Source organism: Oryctolagus cuniculus, chromosome 5 (genome assembly GCF_964237555.1).
Source record: "Oryctolagus cuniculus chromosome 5, mOryCun1.1, whole genome shotgun sequence".
NCBI lineage: Eukaryota > Metazoa > Chordata > Mammalia > Lagomorpha > Leporidae > Oryctolagus > Oryctolagus cuniculus.
Window position 1 is genome coordinate 18268492 of NC_091436.1, and position 16727 is coordinate 18285218.

The window sequence follows — 16727 nt, forward strand, 5'->3', positions numbered from 1 at the left end:
CGGCAGCCCGGCACGGCCCCCTTTAAAGAGACAACATATAGTTATGAATACAGCGGTGTAAGAGAGTTGCCAAGGTGGAATAAATCATACCTCTTGGAATCAGTAGGATTTCCACGCTAAGGAGCTTTGGAAAAGGAAACCAGAAACGGGGCAAAATGCGTGCTCTTAGTGATGCAGATACGAAACGTTCTGTTTTATTCTCCTCCTCATCCTCCGCTGAGGCCGTCAGGGAAAGGGTGAAGGGTGGACAGGATTCTGAGAGGAGGAGTGGAAAGGTATTTTAGCCATAACCAAAGGCACTAAAGGAACCCGCAGCACTCATGCCCCAGGCTGTGGACGTTAGGTATCACAAAATCCGTTCTTAATTATGTAATGGAAGTGGAGCCGGTGTTGTGGCACAGTGGTTTTAGCCGCCGATTTGCGTCCTGGCTGTTCCCAGCTTTGACCTGACCCAGCCCTGGCCTAAGCCACCATTTGGGGAGTGAGCCAGCGGATGGAAGAGCTCCCTCTGTGTGTGTGTCTCTCCCTCTCTCTGCAACTCTGCCTTTGAAATAAATCTTTTCTTAAAAAATTACGTATGTAAGTGAGTTGACCAAGGTTACAGTTAGGTAACCTTAGGTAACTGGCAGCAGAACTAAAACTGGAGTCAAAGGTTTAGGATAATAAATTCGTACTTTATTGGAAATAGTGCCATGAAGATTGAAGGATTTTGAGTTGTTTGCTATGCATAGTGACAAGCAGCTGATGTGCCTGCAAGGTGGTTTCCCACGCAGTGATTTTGTTCTTAAGTTATTGCACAAGCACGTTGTCTCCATGTTCCTCCTCTGCATTTGCATGTCGGGTGCAGATCCCACTGCACATAGGCCGGGGCACTCTTGGTTTTGCTCAAAGCCACCTCGCTGATCATGGGCGCCTCAGACCCCTCCTGGTCCGGGCCCGGCAGTGCCTGCACCGCCTTCCGCTGGGAATTGGCCCTTCGCGGCCGCCGTCGCCCGGCGAGCTCCCATCCAATCAGAGCTCCGCGGGAAGGGGCGGAACCCGGAGGCGCGCGGCGCGCGGCTGGCTGTGCCTGCTGCTGTTGCTTTCAGCATGGAGGAGCTGTATGCCAAGTTTGTGTCTGAGAAAATCAGCAAAACCCGCTGGCGGCCGGTGCCTCCGGGGAGCCTGCAGACCGCCGAGACCTTTGCCACGGGCTCTTGGGACAATGAGGTACCCTGGCTCCGGGGCGGGACCCCGGGGCTCCGTCCTCTCCCACGCCCAGGTGCCCTGGAGCGCGCGACTTTCCATCCTCCCCGGCCCCGGGTCCGGGGGCTCGGCTGCAGCCAGCGTGGGTGTGCCCGAGCCCCCGTCTTCTTGTTTCACATTCTGCCCATGCCGTGTGAGATGCTTTGGAGCCCAGGTTGCCTTAAGGCGATACGCATTGGGTTTACTTTCCAGAGTTGACGGTTCTGTCATCTCAAGATGAAGCCGTTTGCTTTACAGGAGAATCACGTTTCACTGTGGTCTATCGGAGATTTCGGAAACCCGGACTCTGATGGAAGCCTGGAAGGAGACCATCGACTGTTGTGCGATATCAAACACCATGGTGACGTCATGGACTTACAGGTAAACGCGTCCAGTGCCCAGAGGCTCGCTTCTAAAGAAAGCCAGAGCAGTGCATTTAGAGTGCAGAGACCTGAGAGCTCTCCTGGCCTCACCCCTAGTTTACAGGAAAGCGAGTTCTCCATAGGTTAGGATTTACCCAACGTAGACTGATCACTTAGTGGCACAACCTCCCAGCTGCAAGCGATTTTTTTATTTTATTATTATTATTTTTTTTTTGACAGGCAAAGTTAGTGAGAGAGACAGGTCTTCCTTCCGTTGGTTCACCCCTCAAATGGCCACCTCGGACGGCGCTGCACCGATCCGAAGCCAGGAGCCAGGTGCCTCCTCCTGGTCTCCCATGCGGGTGCAGGGCCCAAGCACTTGGGCCATCCTCCACTGCCTTTCCGGGCCACAGCAGAGAGCTGGACTGCAAGAGGAGCAACCGGGACAGAATCCGGCGCCCCAGCCGGGACTAGAACCCGGTGTGCCGGCGCCGCAGGCGGAGGATTAGCCTATTGAGCTGCGGTGCCGGCCTGCAAGTGATATTTTTGGAGTTTTACATAAGACCGTTTAATTCTAATTACATGTCTGTGAGTCAGTATTGTTATTTCTATTTTGCCCGTGAGAATGCTAAGAATATTATCTTTCGAGCACACACTGCTAAGGATCTCAAAGTTCATGGAAAATGCATATTATAGATAAACTATGCATGGGCTTTTAAAAATTTTGCACTAGAATGCATTATCTTTTAATTTCATTTTCCATAAACTTCTTGAATTATCCTCATTTGTGACAAATACTGTGCAGGGTAGGTCTTTTAAATTTTTTGATTTCTCATAACCCACCCTGAGTAGGATTAGTACTCCCTGTTTAAAAATACAGATTTTTAAAAATTTACTTATTTGAGAGGTAGAGTTAGAGACAGAGAGAAAGTTCTCGATCTGCTGGTTCACTCCCCAAATGGCTGCAATGGCCATAACTGGGCTGATCTGAAGCCAGGAGCTTCTTCCCAGTCTCCCATGCGGGTGCAGGGGTCCAAGGACTTGGGCCATCCTCTACTGCTTTCTCAGACCATAGCAGAGGGCCGGGTCAGAAGAGGAGCAGCCAGGATGGAAACCAGGGTGCGTGTGAGATGTTGGCCCTGCAGGCGGAAGCTTAGCCTATTGTACCACAGCAGTGGCCTCAGGGAAATTTCTTTTTTAATGTATTTGTTAGAGCTCCCATCAACTGGCTCATTCACCAAAGCCTGCGTCAATCAGGAGCCAAGAGCCAGGAACTCAGTCCAGGTCTCCCATGTGGGTAGCATGGACCCAATTACTTGAGTCATTACCATTGCTTTGCAGGACCTGCGTTAACAGGAAGCTGAAATAAGGAGCCAGAACTGGGTGTTGAACACAGGCATTCTGAACTTGGGCATCTCAACCCAACATCATAGCAAGCCAAATGCCCACCACATTCCAAGGCTTAGAGAATTTAACTTGGCCAACCATTTATTCCTCATGAAAATACCTTTATTTGTATAGCAATGTTAACTTTTAGATCTAACAAATGTTATTTGGGTAGCACTTACAGGCTTTTTACCTTTTACAGTTACGTAATTTGCTATAAATTCAGTTAAACAACGGGTTTCCTCCCTACTAGTTTTTCTGAATCTATAATAAGCAGGAATTTTTCTGTTTAGTTTTTTGACCAGGAAAGAATTGTAGCTGCTTCATCAACAGGATGTGTAACAATTTTCCTTCACCATCCAAATAACCAGGTAAAGAACTTTGGTTTGAAAAGTGAATTTGTATTTTAGTTATTTTTAGAAAGGTGTAAGGAAAACCGTATTTAATAGTTTTAAAGCCTTACGATATGAAGGGGGGGAAAATATCATTACTTTTTGCGAATGTAATTCTAGAACCATGTTTTTGTGAGTTGTTTGTTTGTTTGTTTGTTTGTTTTTGAAAGAGAATTACAGAGAAAGGAGGGGAAAGACAGAAACAGAAAGGTCTTCCTTCCACTGGTTCATTTCTCAGTGGCTGCATCAGCCAGGGGTGGGCCAGACCAAAGCCAGAAGTCAGGAGTTTCTTCCAGGTCTCCTGCTTGGGTGCAGGGGCTCAAGCACTTGGGCCATCCTCTACTGCTTTCCCAGGCCATTAGCAGGGAGCTAAATGGGAAGTGAAGCAGCCAGGACTTGAACCATTGCCCATATGAGATGCCGGCATTGTAGGTGGTGGCTTTACCTGCTACGCCACAGCGCCAGCCCTGTGAGCTGTTATTGAAATTGGGTAAACCTGCAATGCATTCTGTTAGTTTGGATGAAGCAATATGGTAATTTGGCAGGTAATTTTCCATAATTCTTTAAGTTCCTATTCTAGTCTTTTGAAGAAAGAGCCTCTTTTAGCTCAGATACTGTAGCAGAGAACAGGATCGGCTGTCTTGCCTCTGTGGATAGAACTCAGGTCTGCAATTGAAGCCAGCATCTGCTGTATGAAGACATGACTTATTTTTCAGTACTTTCTTGTGTGCTAAAGCCCATCAGGCCCAGCCTGCAGAACCTACTGGTGCAGGCAGTTCCTTAAAACAGCCCCACCAGTAATAACGCAGTTTGAAGTTGCTGGAGGAGAGTGTTCATTTAGGTTTTAAGGTTAAATGCCACCTTACTTACAGGCATGCCTAATAAACATAAGACCCAGATCTCATTAAGTATTTTTCTTAATGGAGTCACTTATGAGAGACTGTAGCGATTTATTTATTAGATGTACTCATTCCCATAAAAATTTAGTTGTTTTTGAACATTCAACTACCTCTTACCTAAAAACAATTATGTTAGTTTGAGATAAATGTGGAACATTGTTAGACCACATTCGTTTTCAGCCTAGTTCAGTGTGCACAGAGCTTTGGCAGTAATTGAGTATCAATACTGTAAAGGAGAAAGGAGAGTTTTGTTTTGTTTTGTTTTTGTTTTGTTTTTTAGATTTGTTTATCTATTTGAGAGGCAGAGTTACAGACAGAGGAAGAGACAGAGAAAGAGGTCTTCCATCTGCTGGTTCACTCCCCAAATGGCTGCGATGGCTAGAGCTGGGCCAGTCCAAAGCCAGGAGCTTCTTCCAGGTCTCCCACATGGGTTCAGGAGCCCAAACACTTGGGCTATCTTCTGCTGCGTTCCCAGGCCATTACCAGGTAGCTGGATCAGAAGTGTAGTAGCCAGGACTCAAACCAGCATCCATATGGGGTGCCAGCACAGCAGGCTGATACTTAACCTACTATGCCATAGCACCATCCCCAAGAGTTATTCTTTTAAAAAGAAGGTGTGAGGTAGGATTTAAAAATACTCTTGTTGGGGGAAAGCACTAGTTCCCTAGAGCTTTCTTTGATTAATATAGTGTGCTCATTTCTGATGCCTAGACTCTATCAGTCAGCCAGCAGTGGACAACAGCTCACTACCACACGGGTCCTGGCAGCCCTTCCTACTGCAGTGCACCTTGCACAGGGGTTGTGTGCGACAACCCAGAAATTGTCACAGTTGGAGAAGACGGTCGCATAAATCTCTTCAGAGCGGATCATAAGGAAGCTGTGAGAACTATAGGTAAGAAAAATCATTACGTGTCTTTCCTCTGTACATAGCAAGTATGCATGTGCCATATGCTAAATAAATAAGGCTAAGTGAGGGTTAAAAATGTACAAGGCCTTTGTCAAAACTGTGTTGATGAGGCTAGTAAGAGACTGACCACAGAGAAGAAGGAGGGTTGACAATTTCGTCTAGGTTTTAGACCATAAGTAATACTAAAAGATGACATACCAGGCAAAAGGAGTAGTATGGAAGCAGGATACAGTTAAACAGCTATTGACAAAAATGTAGCCGGACCTGACTTTAGGTATTTGTCTAAGAGAGACAAATGATGAATCCAGAAAGGTAAATGGGACCAGGTTGTAAAGATTCTCTAATGCTAAACCACTGGGGTTACGTTTTCAGGTGGAAAACTGGAGAGCCATCGAAAGTGTTTAAGCAAGGGAGTGATAACACTCCATGTCATGCTTTTGAAGAGTAGTTCTAAGGTGGTGGTCTTCAGCCATGCCTCACACAAACTCGCCTGGGGTATTTCTTTTTTTTTTTTTTTTTTTTTTTTTTTTTTTTTTTTTTTTGACAGGCAGAGTGGACAGTGAGAGAGAGAGACAGAGAGAAAGGTCTTCCTTTGCCGTTGGTTCACCCTCCAATGGCCGCCGCGGCCGGCGCGCTGCGGCCGGCGCACCGCGCTGATCCGATGGCAGGAGCCAGGAGCCAGGTGCTTTTCCTGGTCTCCCATGGGGTGCAGGGCCCAAGCACCTGGGCCATCCTCCACTGCACTCCCTAGCCACAGCAGAGGGCTGGCCTGGAAGAGGGGCAACCGGGACAGAATCCGGCGCCCCGACCGGGACTAGAACCCGGTGTGCCGGCGCCGCTAGGCGGAGGATTAGCCTAGTGAGCCGCGGCGCCGGCCTCGCCTGGGGTATTTCTAACCATCACGCTAGATCTCTTGGGTCATAATCCCTAGGGACTGAGCCCAGGCATCGGGTGTTACTTATGGATTTTACTTCTGAAATACATGACTTGTGTGATTGTTAAGAACCGCTGCCTGATGGCAATGAAGAGGAGTGGTACAAAACTAACACCTGTAAGTGTATGTTAAGTTACGCAGTGTAAATTCTAAACGCCCTAGGAGCTCAAAGAAAAGGATCATTGGGACAATCAGGAAGGATCTTCTGGAGGAGAGAGCTGATGAGAGTAAAGATGAATAGATCTGAGATAGAAAAATACAAATAATAAAATCTGTAGTTGGCACTGAGTTTGGGCTCAATTTAAAATAAAAGTTCAGGGTCAAGGACTTGAAGAGAAAAAATTGGATATAAAAGAGCTTCAACAGCTATCTCAGAAATACAGGGTAATAGTCTTAAGAGCAGATAAAGGAAGAAATCTGAAAACTGAGTCCTCCACTCAGAAAACAGTTCAGATGTCCTGTGAGTTTTGTTTTTCTGTCCAAAAAGAGTCTAAACCTATACATTATGAGTTTTTCTGTAGAGATTATGCTGTGATTTATTGGAAATGTTATTTGTAATATTTCCATCAGTAGAAGGCATGTGATTTAACATTTTCTTAGAAAAAAGAGCTCCATTAACACACACTACCATTTTTTAAATTTGTAGACAATGCAGACAGCAGTACACTCCATGCTGTCACCTTCCTTCGCACTCCTGAGATTCTCACGGTAAATTCAATTGGACAATTAAAAATATGGGATTTCCGACAACAAGGAAATGAGCCCTCTCAAATATTATCACTGTAAGTTTTGATGTGTAATGCAGTGTTAATTTATTCAATTGTTTACAGCAATTGGCTTTAAACCATATTGTATTTTAATTGCATTTTAAGAGAATAACCCCTGGGCCCGGCACTGTGGTGCAGTAGGTTAATCCTCTTCCTGTGGTGCCAGCATCCCCTATGAACGCCAGTTCTGGTCCTGGCTGCTGCTCTTCCGATCTGGCTCTCTGCTGTGGTCTGGGAAGGCAGTGGAAGATGGTCCAAGTGCTTTGGCCCCTGGGAGGGCCCGCCTGGGAGACCAGGAAGAAGCTCCTGGCTCCTGGCTTCGGATCAGCGCAGCCCCAGATGTTGTGACCATTTTGGGAGTAAACCAGCAGAGAGAAGACCTTTCTCTGTCTCTCCTTCTCACCATCTATAACTCTACCTCTCAAATAACTAAATAAAATCTTTAAAAAAATTTTTTTAAATAAAGAGAATAATCTTTGATTAAATTTGATAGAGCAAGTTAATGTGGTGGGCTTCATTTAGTAAATTCTTTCGATTCAGAGCCTTTATCTCTTTGAAGTTCATATTATTTCATGGAGAACTTACTTCTGCTTATCAAATGATTTTTTTTTTTTTTTGGTTAGTAATTGGAGTGAAAATACAGTCCATGAGTTTTTTCCAGAGCAGAAATCCTGCTTTCTGGATGTTCAACTCTTTTTTTTCTCTTAAGAAAATAGAATGTGTCAAATTAAGAAACAGCATTTATATAAGCTGAGCATTAAATAAGATGGGAGTAAAGAACATTCAGCATATTTGATATATGACATATTTTTTAATGTTTAGCTTTTTTGAGACTGTTTCACACACCAAATGGCCACAACAACCAGGGCTGGGCTAGGCCAAAGTCAGGAGCCCAAAACTCCATCATGGGTGGCAGGGGACCAAGCACCTGAGCTGTCTCCCAGGTATATTAGCAGGAAGCTGGGTCAGAAACAGTAGCTGAGTCAGCACTTCAACATGAAATGTGGGTGTTGTGAGGGGTCCCATAGTGCTCACCCCAACGTATGATATTTTTAAAAACCTATGAAATGGAAATGTATTTTGTGTATCCTGCCATCATATTATCTTGCTTCCCACGTCTCCAGATTGAAGAGCGAATGGATAATTTTAGCTTTTAATTCCAAAAATTATTTTGTTATTTGGAAGTATGCTTTATCTAGTAATTTTTTTACTATTGCTTTTGTTTTAAAAAAAAATAATTGACATAGTAATCGTATATATTTATAGGGTATGATATAATACTTAAATACACGTATAGAGTGTGTAATGATCAGATTGGGGTGATTAGCGTATCTGTCACCTCATTTATCATTTCTTTGGGTTGAGAACATCCTTTATCTCTCTGATAGCTATTTTGAAATATTCAATTAATTTTTGTCAACCATAATTTATCATATTGTGCTATATAGAACATTAGAAATTATTTCTTCTATTCAGCTGCAACTCTGTGCCTATTAAGTATCCTCTCTTCAAACTTTCCCTCTCACAAACCCTTGCCAGGCTCTGGTAACCACTGTTCTGGTCTCTACTTCCATCAGATCAACTTTAGCTTCCACATATAAGTGAGAACATGCAGTGTTCATCTCTCTGTGCCTGACCGTTCACTTAACATTAAGTTCTGCAGTTCCATCCATATGCTGCAAGTGACAGAGTTTTTGTTATTTTCTAGGGCTGTATTCAATCGTGTATATATCTGTGTCATATTTATCCAGCCATCTGGCTGTGGACATGTAGATTGATTCTGTGTCTTGGCTATTGTGAATAATGCTACCATAAACATGGGCGTATAGATGTCTCTTCAACATGACAATTCCAGCTCCTTTAGATATATACTCAGTGGTAGGATTGCTGAATTATGCAATAGTTATATTTCTGGGATTGATTGTTTGTTTAGTATTTATTTCCATTTTATTTGCAAGGCAGGAAGAAAGATCTTCCATTTGTTGGTTCACTCTCCAAATGTCCATAACAGCCAGGGATGAGCCAGGCCTCAGCCAAGCCTAAACCAGGAGTGGGGAACTCAGTTCAAGTCTCCTCTGTGAATGGCAGGTACTCAAGCACTTGAGGCGTTGCTTGCTGTCTCCCAGGATGCACATTAGCAGGAGGCTGGATCAGGAGCTGGGAGCAAGTGTCCCAAGTGGCAACCTAACTGCTACACCAAATATCCACCCCAGGTTTTTTCAAAGACTCTTCATATTGTTTTTCCTGAGGGCTGTATTTATATTCCCACCAAAAGTATATAAGAATTCTCCTTTGTTCACATCCTCATGAGCATTTGTGGATTTTTGTTTGTTTGTTTGTTTCTTTGATAATTGCATTCTAACTGTAATGAATGGATATCTCATTTTTAATCTACTTAATTATTTGGCCTCATTAAAATTCAGCCAGTAGCTCCAGCTATTGGGTTCTGCAAGGATAAATTATGTTTTACAGCATACTTGATTTCATTGTGTTTCCCATGAAAGGACTGGTGACCGAGTGCCACTCCACTGTGTCGATAGACATCCCAACCAGCAGCATGTTGTAGCGACCGGTGGCCAGGATGGAATGTTGAGCATTTGGGATGTTAGACAAGGTACCATGCCTGTGTCACTGCTGAAGGCTCACGAGGCTGAGAGTAAGTAGCATGGAAATACAGAAAGTGTTTCGGGGGAGCTACCTGACATAACCAACTTTCCAGCTATTCATGCACATCATTTTGCATCATAACTTTTAAGGGCTGACTTGTATAAATTTAAATAACCCCTTTTTTTGACATGTGAGTTCTGTAGCATGTCTCAGAACTGTGGTAAATATAGATAATCACCTTCTTCTAAATGTACTTTATTAGGATAGTTTTTAGAAGTAGAATTAGTGGTTCAAAACGTTTGCATTATTTTGAAAGCTGAAATGTGTGTTGTCAAATTGTTCTACATAAAAATATCAATTTATTTTGCCATGTTTAATTGTATGAGATTCCCTTTCCCCATTTTATGCAGACTTTTTTTCATATGTGATAGTAAGTTGTGTTTTTCAAATATTACCACATCAAATATTACCACAGGAGATATATAGGCTACTGACATGCCAGGATGGATTGGGTTTTTTTTAAAAGATAGATGGATCACTCTGTTTATCAGAAAGGCAGAGTGAGAGAGATTTCCCATCCTCTGCTTTCACTCCCCAAGTGGCCATAATCGCCAGGTCTGGGCCAGGTAGAAGGCAGGAGACTGGAACTCCATTCTGTTCTCCAGCCTTGTTTGCAGAGGCCCAAGCTCTTGGGCTGTCTTGTGCAGCCTTCCCAGGTGATCTGCTGAATCAGACGCAGAGAAGTTAGAACTTGAACCAGCACTCGAGTGTGGGATGCCGGCATTGCAAGCAGCTTCTTAACCTTCTGTACCAGATGCCAGCCCCTGGATTATATTTCTTAAATTCTAATTTCAAAGAAATTTATATTAAACCCTTTTTGATTAAAAGTACAAGAAAGTAGACATTGAACCAATAGTGCAACTTCTCTTTAAATAAGTTTCACATTATTTCCTTGGAAAGATAAATCATCTTAAGATTATATTCAAGAAGGAAATAAAAAGATACAAAATTGTTTGCTTCTCCCCAGCTCTGGCTAGGGGTAAAAAGGCTAAAATAGGAATGAGGTATGTTCTCAGAGATTCTGATGTTGGCTTACCTGGGGTAGAATTGCAACCTTTTCAGATCTCTTATCAGTCCCTTTTAAGGGCCAGCCTGTATTGTTAAGCAATGCAATCAAATGCATTGGCTTATAATGTGTTCATTTGAGTGTATCGTGATTCCTAGCTAGAAATAAAATGGTTTTTTCTTTTTAAGGGTTTACTTTCTAGTTTGAAAGAAGTAAATACCATCAGAATGTAGATGTGGGCAGTCTGTGGGGCTCTGCAGGCTGTTTTGTTTCACTCTGCTTTAATGAAATATGAATATACATCATGTGGATTCACCCATAATACATTCTTTTCCTGAGAAAGGTGACCTGTTTATGTTTAATAGTTGCTACTTAATTGTGCTAGCTGTCTGAATGAAGACTGTCATTTCCTTGTTACACCGCAGTTCACTTTCTGTGCTGAATCTTTAAGGTGACCTAACTCAGACTCCCAAAACGCTTATTGACAGTTTACGTGTCTGCATGCTGCATGTAACTTCCTAAGAATTCTTGACCCATCATTGGCTTATAGATGTCTATGGACACACAATGTTCTCTTAAAATTTAGAGCTTAGGGGAGAGAGACATCCCAGGATGGCTTCTTGGAAGCCCTCTGTGTAAAACTGAATCCAAATTTTAGAACATTCCCACATTTTGGTTGCTACATGTTAGTTGCTATTTCTGACAGAGGCCAGAAATATCCAGTCTTGTCAATATTGGCATGAGCCAGTATCGGACTCTTATTTTTAGAATTTCATTTGTGGGGCCAGCACTGTGGCCTAGCAGGTAAGGCCACCACCTCCAGTGCCAGCATCCCATATGGGTGCCGGTTCAGGTCCTGGCTGCTCCACTTCTGATCCAGCTCTCTGCTGTGGCCTGGGAAAGCAGTAGAAGATGGCCCAGGGCCTTGGGCCCTTGCACCCACATGGGAGAGTCAGAGGAGGCTCCTGGCTCCTGGATTTGGATCAGCACAGCTCCAGCCATTGTGACCAATTGGGGGGTAAACCAGCAGATGGAAGACCTCTCTCTCTCTCTCCCTCCCTCCCTCCCTCCCTCTCCGCCTCTCTGTGTAACTCTGACTTTCAAATAAACAAATACATCTTTTAAAAAAATTCATTTGTATATTTATTTTTTGGGTTTCTCTGTCTTTCCAATAACATAACTTTCATGTATTAGTAAAACAAAAATTAAGAAAACTTACCAATTAAAAAATATTTTCGGTATTATCCCTTTTTCATGATTTTCTGCCAAAAATTTCTTGGATTATATGGTCATTTGACTTGCAGTTATTTTCATCCATTTTCTGGCTAATACACAAGTAGATTCACTTGGCTTCTTTTTCTGTTTACATGTTATACCATTGGCGTGTTGTACTACAGCTTTATTTTATTCTGAAGCTTTTTGGGGTTTCAAGTTATGTGAGAAGAGGTTAGTGGAAGATGCTGCCTGGAAATGGGCTTTAACGTGCTTTGTTCCCTAGTCTAGGCAGGAGTAAGCTTCTTGGTTCCTGTTTTTCAGTGTGGGAAGTTCACTTCCACCCCTCCAATCCCGATCATCTCTTCACGTGTTCTGAAGACGGATCCCTCTGGCACTGGGATGCCTCCACAGATGTCCCTGAAAAGTCATCACTCTTTCATCAAGGTAAAACATCGTGGTGGAGATTCTTCTGTGTATTTTTATATACTTTTTAAAGATTTATTTCATTATTTATTTCTTTGAGAGTGAGTTCTCATCTGTTGGTTTACTCCCCAAATGTCCCCAAGAGCTGGGGCTTGGCCAGACTGAAGCTGGGAGCTAGGAAGTCCGTCTAGACCTCCCACATGAGCAGCAGGGACCGACTACTTAAGCTATTACCTGCTGCCTCTCAGGTTACACATTCTCAGGATAGGAGCAAATTTGGGCATCTTAATTGCATCTTAACCACTAAGCCACATGTGCCCTCTTCCATTATGCTTTTAAATACCAAATTCGACATTCCCATATTTTCCACATTAAAGAATGGCAGAGGAATGAGCATGGTGGTATAGTGGTTAAATCTACTCCCTGCAATGCCAGCATCCCATACAGGACTGGTTCATGTCCAACTACTCCACATCGACCCACCTCCCTGCTAATAGCTTGCGAAAAGCAGCGGAGGGTGGCCCAAGTGTAAATCTTTATGTTTCAAGTAAGTAAATTTGGGTATTATAGGTCTTGAAATCTCAGCTACTCACTGCCGTACTGCTGATGCTACAAGCTGACTCACTTCAGATAGCCAAGGTGGTTCTTTTTGAGTGGCGTAGGCCTGTGACAATAGGATAGGCATTGGCAGCTCTTTTATGTTGCATTGCCAAAGCAGGGTGTTTGGCAGGCAGAAGTGGATCTTTCGTGTATGAAGGTACTGGTTTCTTCTCAGCTTAAAGGCCCTATCTCCTGACTGAAGTCGGTGTTAAATAGAGGTCAGCCAGAAACTACACTGTACTCAGTGGTGTGTGTTTTTTGGTTGGTTTTGTTGTTTTTGTTTTTTGTTTTTTGCATCTTCCAAACTTCCTATGTTTGAGGATTTTTCCCCTGTGATTCCAAAGTTCATTTGTGCATTCATTCATTTAGAACTATTAGTGCTTCTGAGTGTTGGTGTCTACAGCAGCAGACAGAACAAGTCTGTAGCCCTAGAATAGATGATCTAACAGACAAAAAAAAATGTTATCAGTGTGAGTCCAATCAGAAAAGCAAACTACCCTAGGTTTAGAAGGGATTGGTTTCCCATTGGAGGGTGTGTGAAAGCAGTAAGGACTGACCAGGGAGCTGAGAGAGCAAACAGGAAGAAAGTATAATATCCAGAAATCAGAAATAGTGCCTCTGCTGCTGCATTGTTGGAAATGCTATCAAAGTTGGTTCTGAATCAGCAGGAAAAGTGCCACCTCACTCAGACTGGAACTCCTGCCAGTGCTCATGTTCAAAAACCTGGAGCAGGAGTGGAGCTGCTTCTCCCCTCCTCCGCCTTGCAGTCACCCACCAGCAGACCTCCTGTTGCCTGGGCCCATCTGGACAGCAGATGGCAAAGGAGCCGCCCCCACACAGTACAGAAGAGAGCACAGAGAAGTGGGAGAGAGGCCTCCGGGCCAAAAAGAAAATAACTGCACTAAGTACGCTGATAATCATCAGTGCGAAAAAGAGTAAAGTAGAATGGGGTAGAGAAAAGACAGGTGAGGGAGCTGCTTTGGTGAGAGGTCCAAGGAGAGGGAACTTGGCAGAAAGAACCCGAGTAGAAGGGAAGGTGTGAGTTACACGACAGAACAGAAGGCCACTGTGGCGGTGGTTCAGCTGCAGGGGAAGGAAGTGGAAGAAGATAAGGACTGGTGGCTGAGGGACAGAGCTGATCTGTGTAGGCTGCGATAAGGATTTCAGATTTTATTCCAAGTATGATAGAAGCCATCAGGTGAGCCGGGGTGGCAGGAGTTGATCTGTGTTTGCAGAGAATGAGTGTGGCGGCTGTGGCACAGACTGTAGAGGAGTGGAAGCAGGGAGACCAGGAGGGAGTCTCATCACAATGATTGTAATAATGGGGTCAGGTTTCACAGTATTCAAGAACAGCATAAAATACAGGAGCACTAAAACAGTGACGAAGGGCAAAAAATTCTGGAGAAGTGTGCACTGTGTACAGTTTGTATGCATATCTATGCCAGCTCGACTTATAGAGAAACTAGCAGTTTTATCTAAGGATTAGCTAAGTATTTGGTCGTTCTTCCCTTCCTGCCCTACCCCATTATGTTGCATCTGAAATTTTACCACTTAAGAAACCTGGTTGGACTGGAAACAAAGCCATTTACTAAATCCCTTTTCTGCTATTGGAAGCTGCAATGCTAGAGACTGAAAAAGCATGTAAAATATGCGACCTGATTTAGTTATGGAGAAGAGGCATGAGAAGTTAAATCATGGTATCAAAGTGTTGCAAGATAGTAAATGGTACATGCAAGCGCTTCCTTTTAGAAAGGGAGAAACATGAGCTGCAAGTGTTTTCATAGGCTGCTTAGTTGAGCTGAGCCTTGAAGGATAAGCAAGAGGTAAACTTGCGGTTCTTTAAGCTTCAAGGCACAGGGACTTCATCTGGCTCAGGATGGTACGTAGTAGTTACTCAGCTATTTGTCCAGTGAATTAAGTTTGTCTGTCTGATTTGACAGAAAGTTGAGTAAATAAAATTACAAATAATGCCTAAGATTGAGATATGTTACCTCTTTCTCACCTAATTCTTTATTAAATGCAGAATACTGATGAGATGAAAATGTATAATCTAGTAATCTAAAAGTCTATTTTTTAAGAACATTTACCTACAAAAGTAAAGAATGAAAGTCTAAGACATTTATATTTTTAGAAATATTTGTCTAAGGGCAAATGATTGATGCAGCTATTATAATGAAGCTAGAGATACCTGTATCCCATATCAGAGTGCCTGAGTTCAAGTCCTAGCTCTACTCCTTTTTTTTTTTTAAGAAAGCTTTTATTTAATAAATATAAATTTCTTAGGCACAGCTTTTGGAGTATAGCAGTTCAACCCTCCCCAATACCCCCCTCCTACCCCCACTCCCATCCCATCTCCTACTCCCTCTCCCATCCCATTCTTCATTAAGATTCATTTTTAATTATCTTTATATACAGAAGACCAACTCTATACTAAGTAAAGATTTCAATAGTTTGTACCCATACAGACACACAAAGTATAAAGTACTGTTTGAAGACAAGTTTTACCATTAATTCTCTTAGTATAACTCATTAAAGACAGAGGTCCTACATGGGGAGCAAGTGCACAGTGACTCCTGTTGCTGATTGAACAACTGACACTCTTACGTATGACATCAGTGATCACCTGAGGCCTAGCTCTAGTCCTGATTCCAGCTTCTTGCTAACGTGCACACCAGGAGGGAGCAGGTAATGGCTCCAGTACTTGGGTCTCTGCCACCGATGTTAGACCCAGATGGAGTTCCCAGCTCTTAGCTTCGACTTGGTCCAGCGCTGGCTATTGTGGGCATTCGGGGAGTTGAATCAGCAGATGGGAGATGTCTTGCTCTCTTTCCCTATCTCTCTGCCTTTCAAATAAGTAAATAATGTTTAAAAGGTACTTAATGCTACTTTTTAAAAACAGAAATACTTGGAAATATGTCCAGAAACTCTTTCTCATGATCACTTCATTTTTTTATTACCCAAGAGTTTATATTTCTCTGTGTTATCGTTATTTTTGGTTTTTCTTTTTATTCTTCCTTATTTATTCTATTTGCCTTCTGGCTATTTTGATACCTTTCTGAAACTTTCCGTTAAAAGATGAACAGAAAAATAGAGTCATTAAATCTTCTGCTTTCCCTGAAGACTTTGTGTGATACCCATGTTATCCCATAGAATATCACTGAATATGCCTTTGGTCAAAAGTGACGATATATGATAATAGAATTATCAGCCTTTTATTCTGAGAATTAAGCAACTTGATTATCAATTCTCTAAAATAAAAGTATCTGTAGAAGTTTGGATGTTTACTAATACAAAGTTAGTCTTCAAAGGTTTATTTCCCTTTTCCTTTTTTCTCCCAGGAGGAAGAACTAGTACTTTTCTGTCTCATGGCATTAATCACCAGGCTAATGCTCACCAGTCTCTTACAAGTTCCTGGCTCAGCACCGATCCTGCAAAAGACCGAATTGAAATCACCAGTTTGCTTCCCAGTAGGACTTTGTCTGTGAACACTCTGGATGTTTTAGGTCCTTGTCTTGTTTGTGGAACTGATGCAGAGGCAATTTACGTTACCAGACAACTGTTTTCCTGAAAGTGTGCAACTACAAGATTTCAGGTACAGCGTTCAGTTAGCCTTTTGAAACCCAACCTGTGTACTAAGTTTTATTATCAGAAAATGTGAGATTTGCAGCAGAAATATCAATAAACTATTGTTAACATCAATGTTCAGTTTTGGCTTTGTTAGTTGGCTACTCTCCCCCAGCAGTTACAGAATCTGATAAATGACTGATGGTAAACAGTTTGGAACATGTGCATGAACATCAGAGGGATCCTTGTGCCAATGAATATGTTGCCTTCAAACAGCCCGTTATTGACAGCTCATGGCACCTCTTCATTATTGACGCTGTGGAACTTAACACTGTCAAGCCACCACTGGGTTCCAGTAGTCAACAGTGTAGGAGTATACCC

The 16727-nt window shown here is 42.9% G+C and overlaps 1 protein-coding gene across 1 annotated transcript; it reads left to right on the forward strand.

Annotated features, from left to right (window-relative positions):
* Window positions 1-1018: 1018 nt before the first annotated feature.
* On the forward strand, window positions 1019-16481 carry NUP43 (nucleoporin 43). Its single transcript, XM_002722433.4, has 8 exons — window positions 1019-1209; window positions 1483-1605; window positions 3266-3343; window positions 4975-5155; window positions 6751-6886; window positions 9376-9527; window positions 12081-12203; window positions 16121-16481. Exons 1-8 carry the CDS (start codon window positions 1090-1092, stop codon window positions 16348-16350), a joined length of 1143 nt encoding a protein of 380 aa, XP_002722479.1. The 5' UTR covers window positions 1019-1089; the 3' UTR covers window positions 16351-16481.
* Window positions 16482-16727: the final 246 nt, after the last annotated feature.